At 33.9% G+C, this 18,831-nt stretch overlaps 1 protein-coding gene across 1 annotated transcript in view; it reads left to right on the top strand.

Annotated features, from left to right (window-relative positions):
- Nucleotides 1–13,369, top strand: part of LOC144447117 (uncharacterized) — a 95,366-nt gene extending 81,997 nt beyond the window's left edge. Inside the window, exons 47-58 of the mRNA XM_078137023.1 lie at nt 9–149; nt 927–1,058; nt 1,858–1,980; nt 2,742–2,872; nt 3,338–3,578; nt 6,160–6,297; nt 8,008–8,138; nt 8,480–8,714; nt 10,183–10,368; nt 11,251–11,588; nt 12,455–12,562; nt 13,232–13,369. Coding sequence (XP_077993149.1) covers nt 9–149; nt 927–1,058; nt 1,858–1,980; nt 2,742–2,872; nt 3,338–3,578; nt 6,160–6,297; nt 8,008–8,138; nt 8,480–8,714; nt 10,183–10,368; nt 11,251–11,588; nt 12,455–12,562; nt 13,232–13,369 — 2,042 coding nt within the window. The remainder of the gene's footprint in view (nt 1–8; nt 150–926; nt 1,059–1,857; nt 1,981–2,741; nt 2,873–3,337; nt 3,579–6,159; nt 6,298–8,007; nt 8,139–8,479; nt 8,715–10,182; nt 10,369–11,250; nt 11,589–12,454; nt 12,563–13,231) is intronic.
- The last annotated feature ends 5,462 nt before the right edge of the window (nt 13,370–18,831 follow it).

Consider the following 18,831-nt stretch of genomic DNA (forward strand, 5'->3'; position numbering starts at 1 on the left):
TTTACTAGACATCAATGAATGTGAAGGTGAGAATACATGTCATGAACTACGAGCTACTTGTAATAACACTCAAGGTTCATACACTTGTACATGTAATCAAGGATTTGAAGACAAGGATCCACAAATACTAAAGGGTCGCCAATGCATTGGTAGGTATTTGTTCTGTTTGTAGATCACAAGTTGCTTCGATCTCTCAACTATTTTTAATTTTGTAAGTCACTCTTCGCTCTTAATGCTGTAATGATCTGATTTCCATTTTAATTTCCTTGAACAGATACAGTGACTTTAAGTTCAGGGTTGACAAATATTTTGCATACATTGTATTTTTATCAAGATAAAGTACAATATTTTGAAAATAATCTATAAGCCTTAAGTTATCAAAACGTATTTGAAACCTTAGAATCGTCCATGTATTCCCCAGTTTTGTATCATGTCTTTTCACTCAATAATTGTAAACTTACTATATATTCCTAACAAAAGAACTTTTAACCCAGATGTACATTCTCAAACATTGTTATACCAAAATGTGAGCAAGACTTAGAGTTCATTGTAATTGCTGTGTGTTGTGATAGTTAAAAGACTAACATGGCACCACAGTTGAAATTGTCATGGTAACACTTTGTCTACCATTGGCATTATAACTAAGCATTTAAACAGTGTTGCTTGATCACTGATCAGTATACAGGTTACTTCAAGAACTTAAAAATAAAAGTGCATATGTCTGTCCAATAAGTCTAATATGAAAGTAAAAAATATCTGGTTATTTTTGGCGAAACATATTTGCTTCAAGCTAAATATCAAATTACAGTAAGTCTATGTTTTGAACTTGTAAAAAAATAACAATTTTGTTGTTGTATGGTGTTTACCCTTCATATGGTAGATACATGTAGTTAATGTGATTTTCATTCTTCAACATTTTCCATCAGATATTGATGAATGTGACTATGGAATTGATAGTTGTGATCCAGAAGGAGGTCTCTGTATAAATACTTATGGTTCCTATATGTGTGGATGTAAAAATGGTTACACTAAGTCTGATAATGGTATAGATTGTACAGGTAAGCAATTGTGACTCAACATTAACTATGGCTATATACACAGTGATACGCTATGAAAATGTTCACTTTCTAGACAACTGTAACTACGTGTACATGTAATAGTTCATCAATCAGTGTCTTCTGCATTCTCCCTCTCCTCTCGGTGTTCAATATTGTTGCATAATTTAGTATCTGTCAAATAAAAATCTGTATTTGTATTTGTTATATTTTGCAATTGCATGAAAACCCATATAATGGATGCATTGCTGTTTATAAATAAATAAATAAATAAATAAATAAATAAATAAACAAATAAATGAATAAATATATATAATGAATAAATTAATTAATTAATAAATAAATGAATACACAAATAAATAAATGAATAGATAAATAAATATAATGAATAAATAAATATGTCATCACCTGATTCTTAATATTACCAATATGACCACACTGCATGAAAGCTTAGATCTTTCTGCAAATCTCAATCAAGAATGAGATTATGATTGTTACAGTTAAAACTACACTAGCTGTAACTGGAGTACATGTATTATTTTTAAAAGATGATCGATACAACCAACGTGTTCACTGAAAATTGTTAAAATACCAGTAATTAGACATTGTATAAAATATGTTAATTACTAATTAGGGGTATCCGTATATAGTACAGTAACCGATGGAAATCATGATCACATTTGAGAGCTGATATTCGGGTGCTGAGATTTTTATCTCAAAAAATTAATGTTAATTTTACATCATAATGCTCCCAGTTTATACTATCCACAGATGAAAATACCTTGCGTTTTCATTTCAACAGATATCAATGAGTGTATCAGCAACCCATGTCCTGCAGACACTGACACACGTTGTTTGAATCAACCTGGTAACTATACATGTGAATGTATTACTAACCATGTAATGATAAATGGGACATGCAAAGGTAAGTGAAATTTATTTGACTGTCTTGTATATTAATGCATGCCAAGTAGTACCCCGGTCGCTCCATGTAATGACATGACACACGACTATGTCATTGGTTCTGGTGTACTTGAAATATGTAAAAATGTTTAAAATGATAATAAAATCATAATATTTTTTCTCTGATTTTTCATAAATTTCAGTCACGTGTTGAGGTATTGTTATAATATTTCCCAATATTTATCTTTTTATTCGACTTGAAAATACTTGATGTGAAATAAAGGCTTGTGACTAGCATAGTACCCAACTACATCTGATTCAGTACATGACTCAGAGTCACACTCAATTATTATGTCACATGTAGTTTTCCTAAATATTGGGGAATATCAGCTGACCACTACAGGTGGTGATATGATTAGTACCCTGCTGATCATACTGCCACCTAGTGGTCAACTGTATAACTATTCTAATAAGGATCTTCAACCTACACAGATTGAAAGCTCAATGCTAAAAAAGTTTGAAATGCTTGACTGCACATTATAACCTGGGTAAGTCACTTGATCTACACAGCTGATGGAAGTTTTTGGTCGCTGTAATATACATTATACTATAGCCTTTATAAGTTTGTATACCCCCCCCCCCCCCCCCACACACACACACACACACACACTTCCCCTAAATACATTGCACACTGTTTTGTACTTTGATGTAATGCAGGCAAAAAAAAAAAAAAAAATGTAATTAATGGATTTTCAACCCATACGTATATTTTTGTACTTTCAGAGGCATTGACATTTAATTCCACTTTGGTGTTCAAGGGAGGTGCTGGTGCAATTAGTTGGACATACAATGAAGAACTTAGTGATCCATCTAACATAGCTTATCATGAAAATAAAGTACAAATCCAGGAAGATGTAAGTTTATATAACCAAATTGGATACTAATTTGTATTTTAATGTCAAAGATTCACTTTTTTTATTGACTTTTTGGGTAATGAATGCCATATACAATGTATAGTGAATGGAAATAGCAAATCACATGGTGATTTCTTGAGTCCCAGGCCTGCAGTATTGTTTTACGGTGTAATTTTCTCGGTATGCCACACTTTTTTCCTTGAAAACATGCCCAACTTGTAAGTTTCAATCAGCAAATTTTAACAGAATTTTCAAAAGTACACAGAGAACATGATTACTGGAATTTGCATATTAAGATATAGAAAATTGCAACTGTTAAATTTCACTTATTCTTGATGAAAAATATTTTTTTAAAAGTTTTATGACATATTGCTGGCTGAATATTGACATTAAATGATGACTGTGACGTACGGGTAGTATTTTTCCATTTTGACCTAATTACATCATTTTCCGTTTTTTTTTCAGTTTGATGACACATTCAGTAAAAGTAGCATAGCTGATGATTACATAGATAGTATAGTACTACAATTTCAAAACTATACTTCTGGTGAAGTCCTCACTGTTTTCTATGTCAACACCAACCCTGATTCAGGTTTAGAAATTGACGACGTTATTGATGCTTTCAAAGAAGCTACACCAGATACTGGTGTGCTTGGTAAACACAAGTATGTTGTTTACTCAGATACCATTACAGCTGATGCACCAAGTAAGTTATATTGGTCTCTTTACGCCCTATGCTTTTTGAGCTGCATGTATTTTTAGGAATCACAGTGTTACTCATCTTCTGACCACAAGGGGGGAGGCTTCGATGTAAACTCCTTTCCTCTCCGTTAGGTACTGGGAAGTGAAGATGAGTGTTACTGATACCTATATGAGCATGCTGATCATCTTTGTGATATTGTAAATAGAGGATATCAGAAATTTCAATTCTATATCCTTCATCTATGGTTGTTGACAATCCATCAATCAGTAGTCAGTTTTCCAGTTTCAAGCTGTGTTGTGTGAGATGACATGAATTACATGGTTTTCTTCGGTTTGTTTTTTCTGTATTACATTTGGAAGAATATTTTCATCATAAAATGATGGAAAGACATAGTTTTCAGCTGCACTTCTTTAATTTTGAGTGGTTTCATAGAACTATGAATAATCTATATACACCAGCAAACACAGACCCAATAAATTTAGAGTAGAGTCAAGTGACAGTTACCAATGCATCACTCAGTGGCACATGCAAAATCCTTTAACTTAAGTGCATACAGAATACTGTACATGGTGTTGTATGGGTTGTCATGGAATGCTTGGAACTGGTAACAGCTCCATCGAAATATTTGTGAACATGTATAAGTGTCAAAATCCTGTACAAAGTAATACTCTATGGTCCTGAATAAAAGTAAATAGTGGCTTCAGATGAATGATTAGAAAGGTCTAAGATCTTCATTTCACTCTTAGACTTAGAGCAGAACCACGTTCATGTACATGTAGTTCAAGGTACAGATTGTACAATAACAAGTATGTGTTTGGTGATTTATCAAACAGCAGATAGGACATGTTGGTTTACGGTCTAGTTGCTGCAAGCATTTTCAAAAGTTGTTCAGAAAAGCTGTACGGAACCAGCATGTTGAATTCTCTGTACCTACAATTATAGTATTTTACCTCATACTAGAGGGTCAAACTAGAACAAGAGGGTTGACGAAATGAAACAATTATCATTGAGAAGATTGGATGATACAACCGCCGACATCAGACCGTGGACAAACAGAACATATTACAAACAGGGCAAGTAAACAACTGAATTGGATTAATAACACTTTGCACAGCATGTTGGAAGTACAGAGACTTGTATTACATTTCATCATTTGATAAGAACAGTTTTATGGCCACTTTACATATAGTAATGCAGGTTCACAAACAAATTTCAAGTTCACTGGCATTTCATGTACACATACAGAGGCCATACAAAACTGTTCTTATCAAACCATGGTGTGTAATACAAGTCTCTGCTGTTCCAACATACTGTGCCAAGAGATATTAATCCAATTCATATGTTTACTTTCCCTGTTTGCAATAGCTTCAGTTTGTCTTAGTCTCATCTTGGCAGTTGTACTTGTTTTGATTACCCTTACAAAACTGAACTGCTTATTAAACAGTTCATAAACATGTGGGAAGCATGTCACATGCTTATTTTAGTAAAAATAAGCATTTCATAGCATGTGTATTGCTGGCATGCTTATTTCTGAATGTTCCACATGCTAACTATAACATGTACATGGTTAATCCTAGAAATGTACAAGGTTATTACCACATGCTTAGCAAATATTAACATGGTAAATCCTAGAAATGTACAAGTGTTACTACCACATGCTTAGGAAATATTACCATGGCATGTACATGGTAAATTCAAGAAATTTACATGCTTCCTACAACTTGTTCAGGTGATATTAACTCATCAATTGCAGTAGTCTGTAAGGTATGCCATGATGGGTACATGCGTGGCCTCACACATTAGTCAACCCCTCTCAGAGAGGAGGGTGGTGGGGGCAGAGTGACAGGACGTATCTTATAGTCTACTCATTGCAGCATATTAAAGATAAAAGAATTGCATGCAATGTTTCTCACCCTTCTAATTGAAATATTCACTATTCTATCATTGTCAGGTATCAACCACTGCTTAGATAACACCCATGATTGTGATATATACGCTACATGTAGTCATAAAGGGAATGATTTGTATGATTGTACCTGTCTATCTGGTTTTACTACTAATGGCACTGGACTGTCTGGTGAATGTATTGGTAGGTACTGTTTAATCATTTGTAATTGTGGAACATAGATTGAATATAAAACACCATAATTCATTTACTTCTATGTAGTACGTAACATTTTCATGTTAATATTATACACACACACACACACAGCGTAAATCCTAATTTGAATCCATGGAAGAATAATTTATAAAAAAAAACACATGATATACACATGCACACACACGCATGCATGCACACAAACAAACACAACTTAAATTCTAATTTGAATCCATGGAAGAATAATTTACAAAACACATGATACAAGGCTAAGGTTACATGGCTGTCTCATTGTTTAGCATAGAGACTAAAGTTTTTAAATATCTACTTTCATGAAGATAAATACAGTGTCCACTAATGTTGTTTCTGAGGTTTAAATGACTGATTATGAGTGTGTTTTTGATGATTGTTATTCATTGTACACATAAACTTAATCACGGTATGAAAAAAGAACATGTACTTAGCATTTCTATTTTTCTGACTTAGATATTGATGAGTGTCTAACAGAATCCATTTGTGGTGATATTACAACAACTAAGTGTACCAATCGACCTGGTACATATAATTGTGAATGTCGACCTGGATACTATGAGGAATCATCTGGAAATGATCTATCCTGTAAAGGTAAGTAAAGGATACAATGAAGTAAATGAGCTCCTGGAAGCTCTATATCCTGCTAATACCAGCTCCTTTTCTGGTGATACTTGATATATTGCCCAATATTTTGCTTCGTTCAGCCATGGAAATTATGAGTGACCCAAGGGGCTTTGTCGCTAAGAGTCAAGATGAATAGAGACAAACCCTTAGGTCAGGAGTATTTTCCGGCTGAATGAAGAAAATTTTGGGGGAATAATATAATTATACCTCCTCAAGTATAATTCATGAAAAATTGGAAAAAATAATGGTGATTTAAAATGTTTTGACTCACGACAGAACCACAGAAGCAATGACATAGACACAGGTTGTTGTGATGTAAAACGACAAGGGTGTATAATCCATATTTTCTGTTCAAAGACAATAATTAACTTGGTTGTGCATGGTATAATTAAACAATAATGTACGTCCTCCCAGCCCATAATGGACGAAAGCAAACTTTGAACGACATATAATGGGCGAGGCGAGAGCCGAGCCCATTATGGAGTGCAAAGTTTGCTTGAGTCCATTATGGACTTGGAGGGCGTACATTATTGTTATTATTTTATAGTTTTGCCAATTCCAGTGAATTTGTAGACCGAGAAACGCAAAACAACGTATAATAATTTTAATATACACAGCGCTGAACATCGTCCGCCATGTTTTGGCCCGGAACCTGAATACTAATCATAGCGACACATGTACGTATACGTACACACACATATACACTTCAATGAACTGCTGTGAACACAAATTTGTTTCATGAATGCGTTGTATTTTTAAACAGTAGAAATGACAATCATAAGTAACAACATATATTTCGAAAAAATACCTAGTCGTATGAAGAAACAGAACAAATCTCATCTCCATGTAGTACATATATGCCATGTACGACGAAACGTCCCGACACAGCCAAGTAACTCAGTAACACTGACAGTGGGTACAATCAACTGATCATATATGAATATATTTGATAACATGCGTGTGTAGCGCAACATTCAAAAAAATTCTTATGGTGTTTACCCCATAATTTCCCTGTCCTTAAATACCCACACCTTTATTGCCTTACGGACATAAGCTTGTATTGTTATGCTCGTTCCGGGGCCGCGATGCCCAATAATGGAGTACATTATCAGTAATAATGTACAGCGATGACGTCACAAAATTCACTGGAATTGGTAATGCTATAATATAATATTCATTATATAATTGCATCCCCATCTTTTATTTTCACATGTACACCTACGTTCACACACAAGCCAGGTGACACTCAGTCTGATCGTTTGTCAGAGGCAATGTGGTATTATAACAATTATTCACACAGTGAACTCAAAATAATTTGGTTTTTTTTAAATGTAAATGAAAGTAAAGATTGCATGAAAGGTTATACAGGCATGTATCATAAATATACAAATTATTATTTCCTAGCCAAGTTTTTTTTCCACTTTCGGCTTCTCAATATAAAGATCAAATTAATACATTTTTAGTTATTTCTTTATAAATGAACAATTGTGTATTCTTGTTTTTTAATAGTTTAAAATCTTGTTAGGAATTTTACTCAAATAGTGTTACAACTTCTCAAAAAAGTTACTACTATTTACATGAATAAAATAAGTTCATTTGATTTTGATTCGGAAAATAGATTTTTTGTGATAATTATGTACACATACATGAAGAAGTAATCACTCATTTCTTTTACAGCTGCAAAGCTGACTGAAGGTCTGTTTTACATCGTGGAGATAGATAGTACTGCACCTAGTTACTACAGAGATAGATACAATGACTCGGAATCTGACAACTATAAATCACTGGAACGAGAAATAATACTAGCGGTGAGTGTCAAGGCCAAGTGAGATTATGCAATTCAGCGAGCATTAATTCATTGCATGTGATGAGGCAATTATATGTCAATTCAACAAACTGTGAAAAATCCAAAAATTGCATTGTATTGTATTGTATTGTATTGTAATTGTATTGCATTGCATTGCATTGTATTGTATCACATTGTACTGTATCACACTGTACAGTACTGTACTGCACTGTACTGTACATGCACTGTACTGTACTGTACTGTACTGTACTGTACTGTACTGTACGATGGGGATCAAGTTGTTTTTTTCATTTGAGAATTATCTGCTGACTAATTGTTGCTATCTTTGGGTTCTCTTTCTAGATGAATGCAGTATATGGATATGATATAAGGACCAGAGAGAACTACCAGACTACACAAGTACTTGGTTTCAGTCCTGGTAGTGTTATTGCTGAATATGTTTTGATATTTGACAATGATGCAGACATAGATCATGATGTACTTGCTGACATACTGACCGATGAATTGGATGCAGAAGGGGACCTTAACAAAGGGCGATCAGTTTTGACATTAATTGAAAAGTCAGTTAGCTATAAAGGTATGTAATTCATGTGACACATCATTTCTTGCCACGCTATTCTGAAAAAAACAAAACAAAACATTTTTCTCATCTTTCTTCATTGTACATGTACATATAATATCAACTTGAAATTGTGCTCACTATGTATAAATATCATTGTCAGGTTTGTTAGAAAAGTATTCATGGATAATGAGATTGTTTGACTACAAAAAGAAAGAAATTGACATGTCTCTGCGCAGTGTGATATGCAAAGTAGTTTTCAAAAGTCAGAAGTTAATGAGCAGATTAGTTTCATGTGTAGTTGGGATGTTCTTAGGGTCTAAATTACAGCTTAACCAAAACAGATAATCTGATCCTTGTCATGTATACAGTCAGATTAGGTGACTGTGAAAATAAGAGTTTTGGTCATAATTCATAAGCTCTCACTTGTAACCAGATGATGCATAAATGTGAGAATATAATGTCTTATTTATTTAACTGTCATGTCTTGATGGTCAAATGGCTAATGGTTGAAGTGACTGGCTTGGAGTCACCGTGTTGTGGGTTAAAACCTGCTGTTTGTTTCTGAATGGCTAAAGTCCTTGCGGAAGATTTGAATCATGATTGTGCCTCAGTCCACTCAGCTGTATAATTGGGGAACCTGATAGGATAGAAGTTCCAGTATGAATGCTTTAATCTTATCCATTTAGAGCTGCATTGGAGCGACTTGAAGTATAAATTAAGGTCCATTGTACTAGTATAGGTCCTTGCCAGGGGTAATAATTGTAAAGCATGCTATATAAAAACCAACATTATTATAATATATTAACTTAAAGGCAAGAGGATCTGATCGTTGCCAACTGAATTTGAAAAAACAAAAATGTGATTTCCGGTCTGAAACAGAAAAGTCAGTGAATTGATTCATATTATCGTAAATGGATTATAAATATAATTAGTTGTGCTTCAACTCCATTGGCTTGGCTTTTCTAAGTTATCACAGAATGGATCCTGAGTGTACTTGTTTACCTATTATTATTTATATTTATGCTACATGTATACTGCCATGTGGTGTACCAGTATTTCACATGATAGGAAAACTATGACAACTTGTATCTTTCAAATCTTTGAAAGAGGAGGAAATTATTTTATGCCTAGGAACACTATAAACCCAGTGGAGTGAATAAATTAATTATGTCACCCCCTATCACCTAACTACACCCATTCTATCTTCCAGGGCACATGTTTGGGTTTCTATGTATATTTTACTGTTTATTTGAACTTTATTTTTCAGTACACAGGTATCGACGTCTTGCCTATGCCTTTAGTCAAAGAATTGTTATTCAAAACATCAAAGACAATATACTTATTGATAAGGACTATTTTACTTGTTACTTTTGCACTCCTATGGTTGTATCTTGATTTATAAAAAATTATGAAGTTTTGAATTTTGACAATTATGATATGATAATTATAATATTGGATTATGTTCTGACCGTTTAATTAACAGACTTCAAAGCTTGTGAGCATCCTGACTATAACGACTGTCATAAGTATGCTGAATGTGATGAAGAAGAAGATGGCAAATTTACCTGTAAATGTGAAGATGAATACATAGATCCATATGAAGATGTATTACCAGGAAGAATGTGTGAGAAGGAAGTAGTTGAGGAACCAGTAGCGGATGATCCACCAGGTAAGATTCATGTTCAAGAGAATAATCCAAAGTCTTCAGTAAGCACAATTTGTTAATTATACCAAGCATGAGTTATTTAGAACAAAAAATATGGAATACAAAATACTCTGGTCGTTTTACATCACGATAACATGAGTCTATGTCATGACAACCCATGTCTACATCACTGGTTCTACTGTGTTCGAAATATGAGTCAAAATGTTTAAAATTGCCATTACTTTCTATGATTTTTCTTTGACATAACTGCCACTGCCATTATATTATTCTCCAATATTTTTCTTCATTCAGCTGGAAAATAAGAGTGACCTAAGGCTTGTCACTACTTGTGTAGCGACTCGTAGTGACAAAGGCCCCTTAGGTCACTCATATATTCCTTGGCTGAACAAAGAAAAATATTGGGGAATAACATCTAAATGTACCTCATTTTGCAAGGAGACCCAATTGAAAAAAACATACTTGGTAAATTATTACATTGACACAATGATTTCTTAGTATTAACACTTCAGATCATAACATGAACTAATTTCCCATATTAACCTAGAAAATTTGCATACAGTTACTGGTAGCACTAATCTGTTTGCAATACTATAATCCTTATTGGTCCAAATGAATGCACTAGTATTTATTAAATTGTCACCACTGAGCAGCACCTCAGTGCCAAAGGAGAAAGCTGAAGTACTAGTGGGAAAAACGGACACTGTTTGATTCAAAACTTAGTCAGGCAATGTACAGTTTCAAACACCGACTGCTATGGTAAGAGGCATATATATATGAGTACTCAGACACCAACAAAATACAGTTGTTTGTTTTTAGTCAAGTGGTCAGGTAAACTTTTGAGTAATAAATCACTCATTACAATACACTTTTTTACTCCTATTTCAGATAACACCCTTATTATCGTCATGGGCGTTGTGTCTGGTATGGTTGTGGTAGCCATCATAATCATCATAATGATAGCTATTGTTAAAAACAGGAGGAAAAGAAAAGGAAACAATGAACAATACAATATCTCACACTATCTTGGAAATAATGTACTCCAAAATGACTATTTCCAAGGACCTTCTGATATCGATATATTGGGTAGAGGAGACGATGATTTCAGTCGTTCATTTGATGATGATGGCAGGTTATCCATAGCGTCCTGGCATACACTGACTTCAGAGGATGAAAGACGAATGGAACACATCGCACAAGTCTTACATGCTGCACACCCGTTAAGTGTAAGTAATACTCTTTGCTTTTGAGGGGGAGTTCAAAACTTCAATTATGATCCTCATCTTGTATATACTAAGTCAGATCTTTCACAGTCAAGGTAAGGTATGTGGTGATGGGGCATCCTCACACATCGGTCAACTCCTTTCACAGGCCAGTGAGAGCACAGCAACATCACATATCTTACAGTCTAAGTCAAGATGACTTTGTCTGCAAGCCGATCAGCAAAATTAATTAATGGATCTTGTATGTTTTACTATATACCCACATATATGAAAATATCCACAATCAAATTTTAAAATGAAATTTTAGATTTCTCAGAGATCTGTGAATTTAACTTTCCTATGTGAACATTTTAAAAAGTATTTACATCAAATGTAATCTACAAATTAAACAGCTGTTTATGTATAAGATTTTACCAAACACCAAAAAACTGTCATGACGGATTCTTTGCATTAGCAGTTCAAGTGCAACTCCCCCCCCCCCCCCACTTGGTGAGCAAGCAAGTGAGGTGTCATAAAAATTGTTTGCATCTGTAAAGCTATTTGCAATGTCACGTCAGTACAACTGATATGACATTGAGCTTAGCTTTGCCTGATGTGTTATAGCTTTGCCTGATGTGTTATGTAATAGTGCTTTATCACATTTGTAAATATTGCCAACAAACATTATTCAGTGATAAGAAAGATAAGAAACCCCACTTCCTTAGCTAATGGCTTGATTCTGTAATGAGTGAAATTATCTCCCTATGTTGTGTTATTACTGTCATTTGTACCTTATGCAAAACTACTTTAAAAGCATTTTTACAATGGATTGCTTTGAAGTGTCTAGTGCAGCTTTATATGATATACTGATAAATGTTTATATTTTTCAGACCCATATGAGAGCTAGTATAAAGGCACCAGTTACTAGGGTACCAGAAACTAGACTGACACAACCACAAACTGAACATGATGATGATGAATTTAATGATTGGGATGAGGTGAGTTTCAAAATAATAATCCTACAGGCATACTGGAAATAGAGCATTCAGTAAATTAAGCTACAAAAATTACCAATGACCCTTTCCATGCATTAGCTCAGTATTTTGAGATGCTTTCCTCAGGATGCAGCCAATACTTAACCAGAGAGAATGTAAGAAGTATAAAGGAAGTGTGGGTCTGTTTTTATATACTCTTCTACTGAGTTTTCAATGTCTTTGTACATTTGTTTAATGTTGTTTATGTATCTTTCTGTGTGTATGTATCTTTTTTCTTGCAAAGCATGTTTTCCCTTGAAGAATAATAAAAGTTAAGTAACTACATGTAACTGATGGAAAAAAAACCTAAGATACACTCTAAGATTACTGGATGACATAGTCCGTATGTGACACTCGATCAGACAGCATCGATTTATACACAAATAGAGCTTTAATTGAAAATTAGAAAAATATTTAATTGACAAGACAGGTGGAACTCAAGCTTGAAAATACCTTACACAGAAAAAAAAACTGTTTAACAAAATATTTGAGCAAAGAAAGAAACATGTTGTCAGCAATTGCTGATGAAAATTCTACATGTGTACACGTGATTTACATGTTTCATAACTGTCACTATTGTGTTTAATAATTCCTATTGTGTAAATAATTTTTGGATATTTCTGACTATTCCAGGATGGATCTGTAACAATGAGTGAACACACGTTCAGGCCAGATCTTGAAAGTGCTGCTGCAATGGCACCCACACAACCCTTCCGTATTCCCAAAATACGGTCTATTTACGAACAGGAACAGGAACCTGAAGATTGGTGATCACTTGAATAATTAACACAAATATGGTAAGTCTTTGTGTCTAGTGATGAACTTCATCATAACACAGGTGTGGGTTACGCCGTTATCAAGTACTATCACTTTAAAAATCCCTTATATATAATATTAGTCTGTTATTGTTGCTTTTGGGGTTGACCAATCATATCATTATCAGTGATCAGGGAACAAGAACCATAATAATCCCTACAGGTATAATGGACCATACCAATCTAGACTGAAAGGTTGGTCACTGTGAATGTTGCTGACAAACTCTTGCTCAGTGTGTGTAGTGATTGATTAAGATATAATGCTCCTTGGGACCAATTTCCATGAAAATAACAGTTCTTAAAATCTCTCCAAACTTTGCCATGTGAAAGCTTTAGCTTGTTCTTGGGAAATATAAAATAAATCTCGGGATCCATCAGCTGTATACAAGGAAATTGATAATCTTTTATTTTTAGACATGTTATGTAATCCCAAACCTGAATGGATTTCTGTAGAAATATGTGTGTATATGTCTGCATAAAAAGAAAAGCACTGGGAGCAATTCTCAACACAAAATACTGTTCTAGCAAACCAAACACTTTTAGCCAATAACACATGATAGAGAAACTGGTAGGCTTACGATCAGTCATCTCTTTGTAACAATGACATTGGTACCCCAGTATGCAATGTGGAGTAATGAATCGTTAGAGTGGCTGCAGCTTTGAAACTGCAGGATGCAGGTTCAAGCCCCATCACTGCCATTTGCTTCTGAATGGCTAAAGTCCTTGGGCAAGATTTAAACCATGATTGTGCTTCAGTCAACCCAGCTGTATAAATGGGGACCTGGTAGGATAGAGGTTACAATGTGAATACTTTAATCCTATGCGCTTATAGAGTCTGCAATGGACTGTATGCTCCCTAGGGAGTTAAGCCAGTAAAAGGCCATTGTGCCACTATAGATCTGTGCAAGGGGTAATTATTGTAAAGTTTTTTGAGCACAGAGTGAGAAAGCATTATATACACGAAAACCAACATTCTTATTATCATTTGAACAACCGCTCCATTATGATACTTATGTATATGATTAATCATTTATATTCATTTTCTTGTTTATTCCAGATGTATATTCTGATGGGTTCTTGAAAAAAAAAATATTACAACTCATCGAGATAGGAAGAAGTTGCATGCAATAATTGCAACTAAATATTAATATGGAGATGGAGATGAAAAAACATCTTGTAAACTCACAATTTGATCGCATTACGGTCCCTCTGTGATTGCATATTTAATCACAGCATGGACATGAATACCAGCTGCAATTTGTGTACAATTTCTGCTTCCATGCAGTGTTGTCAGAAACAATCTCCCAACACTGACTTTTGCTTTCGGTCGATTGGTGTTCGAAGCAACACTGCCTTCAGTAGCGGCCATATTGGATTTATCACAAATATTATGTCATAAACTTGACTATGCGCAATTTACTGTTGTCAGACAATCTAAAAATAATCCATGAGAAGGAATACAACATTATGGTTTGCCCATCATCTCTGATAACAATAAGTTCAAGTTTATGGGGAAAAAGAAGTGCTGCATAAGTTTACACAATAAAATGAGACATAGCAACGAGGGGTAAAAAGTATCAGGTTATATACTACCATGATCACATTTACAAAAATTTTACAGTAATATATATTTACATTACTGATCCATATATACGGTACTTAATAGTTTGAATCCTTTAGAATTACTCCTCATAATCCATATTTATTTTAGAGTAGCATTTATTAACCATGAAATGGGTTTAAAACTTCATCTATTCTTACTTACTTAGCTCTTTGTCTAAGACTAATATTTCTTGTTCAAAGCAATAACCACTTTATTTTACATAAGCAGTAAGATACATCATTATGTATATATGACAAATAATTTGATGCAATTCTTTGTATATTATACATTGGCATACGGCTGACAGCAATACGCCACATTCCAGTTACTAGAAAAACAAAAGATTGTATAGTTTGGCCACTAGGAGTGCTGTTTGACAGTAACTATTGGACCAGAAATGAGGAACATTGTTTTCAAAAGATCATCATTTCCCAGTGTTTCACACACAATGTTGGTCACATTCTTAACCAGTGAAAACATTCTGCTAAATTTGTTTCTGGTGACAAAATTCTTAGGAAGTCACAGAGTTGTTTTAAACTTTGTGATTTTAGCCTTGACGTTTCCTCATATGGGGTGCCTCCTTGTGACACTTCTCTGAAAAAGTCTGCAAAGTGGATAACCAGAATATGGCGTGTTCTTACACATTGTTTTTGAATTTAAATGGCATGGATTTATTGCAATTACTGTGATACTTATATGGATGATTGCTTGAAAGAATTTAGTAATACTTCTTTGATATGTGTACAGATTGCTGCTTGTCAGTAAAACAAACTATTTTAAGACTTAAAATGTAGATATTTATTCTTCATACTGTTTGAAAATTGAAATTGTTGATAATTCCAACCTTCTTTAAATTCATTGTACTCGAACTTTTTCATAGCTGTGAACTGCAATATCAGTATACTTCTTGTTCACATTTACTCATAACTTTAAACAAAAATGAGAGGGTGCTATTCATGTTAATTCTGTGAGATGGGACATACAAAAAGTATGGTTAACTTTTTATCAAACAGTAAATAAGTACAAAAACAGCTTGAATTTTCAAAAACTCACACTTCAGTGAGGTTTTACAAGAAGTTTGGACACAATTTTTAAAATTTTAATAACACATTTCTGAATTTGGAACAACATTTGAAATTTCTATTAAGCAACATTTTTCACCTTTCACTTGTAGACACAACAGAAGCCATTACACAAAATATCAGAATTGTTTACAGAAACACCCAAGTTGATACATGTAGTTTTAGGTTCACTTCAGTTCAGATTTATTCTGCTTAAAATTGCAAAATCTTGGCCTTCTTTATTCAGATTATTCATAATATGCTATATAATAATATCCAATACTAAATAAAGTTCAGAGGCGCTGTACAATTATGTATACATATTGAAAGCTTTGCTGAAAGGATATGTTTTAAAGGGTCTTCCTAAAAGAACAAACTGTGGGGCTTTTGACGTATTTACTGGGGCAAAGTGTTCCAGAGGCGGGGGCTGCATGTGGATCCATGAGGTGTTCTTTTGTATAATCATTCCACTATTTACATAGAATAAAATTAATGTAGTACAATGTCATATGTATGCATGTTATGTACAAAACCTACAAACAAGAAAATAAAATGTACTTATAAATAAGTTAAACAATGCAATATCCAATATTTGACAATATTAAAACATACATTGGTGCTAGGGAATGGTAATAATAATTCATTTTATTCAAGCAATATGGGAAGTTGGGCAAATGAGACAATTCAATGTATTTTAGGGTTATTTTTTGTAAAGTTTTGGTGAAATGGATTTCCATGAATAAAATGAAATGTAAATTTACAATCATAACATTTTTATGTAAGGTCACAATGAACTTTTACAACATTCTATCATACATGTATATTGATATTGTATATTGGAAAGTTTTTGATAAATGATTCAACACATGAATTAATATCATAAAAATTGTTGGTTTACAGATATTTAAAGTTAAAAGAAAGAAAGAATTCTTTATGAGGGATTCAAACATACATATCTTAAATGGTGGGCACTTTCATTGATTTGAATATTTTCCTTCTTTACACATTATTTTCTTGTAAAATTGAACAACAAAGATATACATTGATGTTCATCTTCTGTTTTATCATATAAAACGTTTTAATTGAAATATGATGATAAAATTTGAAGAAGACTTTAATATCATACAAATTCAAATTCTGAATTACTGTAGGGAAAGTGTATATTTGTATCTATGTATTATCAAGGAAATGTACTTTTAAAAGAACGGCATTTTTTATTATTAAAGATATTCATTCACATTACCAAATGAAGTGCTGTTTTCATTTTAACATGGCATGAGTGTTAAGGCCTAGAATAAGAAATTGTGTGGATCTGATTACCCTCAATTTGAGAATAGGTGGGTAGGTAGACTTTTTATTTCAGTGTTGCAGCCAGCCTTTTGAAAGAGTGGGACATAGTGTCCCAAGACTTTCAGTTTTCTGGGTTATTATCAATTTTGGGGACATCATAAAAAAAGTGCCAATGACGTTAAAGCACAACTGTACAGCATTTAAAAATATTTACCCATAAGAGTATACATGCTAGATATTTGCAGTTGCCTATCCAACCCTGTTGTTACCTATGCAATATTGGCGATCATGTGGCTGTTGTTATAGGCGTGGTCATGTTGCTAAACATATTTGCATACAATTTTAGTGTGGGACATCTATGACCCATCACTTCCAAAATTGTGGGTAAGGTCCAAAAAATGTGTCTCAAATGACCCAAAAACACCCTCTGGCTGCAACACTATTTAATTTTATTTTTTTATTTTTTTTCATGTGTGAGTGTCTAGTTCAGGTAGTTATGTTTTCCGTTGATTTCCAAATGGTCTATGTATTATTGGTTTCTTCTCATCAGATGTACAGCCATTACAGATTGGAAGTATAGTTTTATATTGTCTTTGTAAGTTGATGCCAGTTTCCGTATCCACTATTTCTGGCGAGACTGCATAATTTTCGTGATTTTATTTTTTTTTTTTCTCGAATATGTAAAAAAAAAAGGTTTACAATTTCCGCATCCACTATTTCTCGTGAGACTTCAGAATTTTTGCTATTTTATTATATTTTTATCGAATTCGTAAAAAAGTTTAGCGTCGGCAGTGAAAAACTACAGTAGTTGGGGTCGGGTGACATGAACAAAACCATTTTTTGATATGTCCAAAGTTGCACCACTATCACAACCTGACTAACTAGTCCGACACTCGCGACATCAGCTTGCAATTCGCTTGTCACCAGCAGTGCGTGATACTCAGTATTGGGACGGACTCAAGTGTTTTTGAAAAAGACGCACTGATTCCCTGTACTGGTTACATTTGTGGAAATGGCTGCCCCCGACCAGTAGCTTATCAATATCAACTTCACAAAGCTGGTGAAATATACGTAGAGCTTTGGACTAGGCAGGGTTTTTACATAAAATCAAGACAGTTTCAAAGAACGTTACTAGATCTTTATAGGTAACACCATCCACCCCAGGGGCCCAACTTGGGTATCCCCTACTCGCAAGGCTTGTGGCCACCATGATCCCTTTTACATCCATGTTTACAGACACCTATGTTGTTTATAATTCCTTGGCGCCACAGTGTAGTAGAGGGACTGTGGATAGACACAATAATTTTACTTGAAAGATTAAGTGGTGATGCATCTCATCTCAGACCCCTCTCAGACCACCAGAAAATTGGTCTGACATCTATCAGTCCCGGATATTACGTTTTACTAGACTCAGACAATTGTAAAGGGAAAAGAATCGACTTGAAAAGTAATTATTTCTGTAAT

The sequence above is a fragment of the Glandiceps talaboti genome, chromosome 16 (assembly GCF_964340395.1).
Source record: "Glandiceps talaboti chromosome 16, keGlaTala1.1, whole genome shotgun sequence".
NCBI classification, from domain to species: Eukaryota; Metazoa; Hemichordata; class Enteropneusta; family Spengelidae; genus Glandiceps; species Glandiceps talaboti.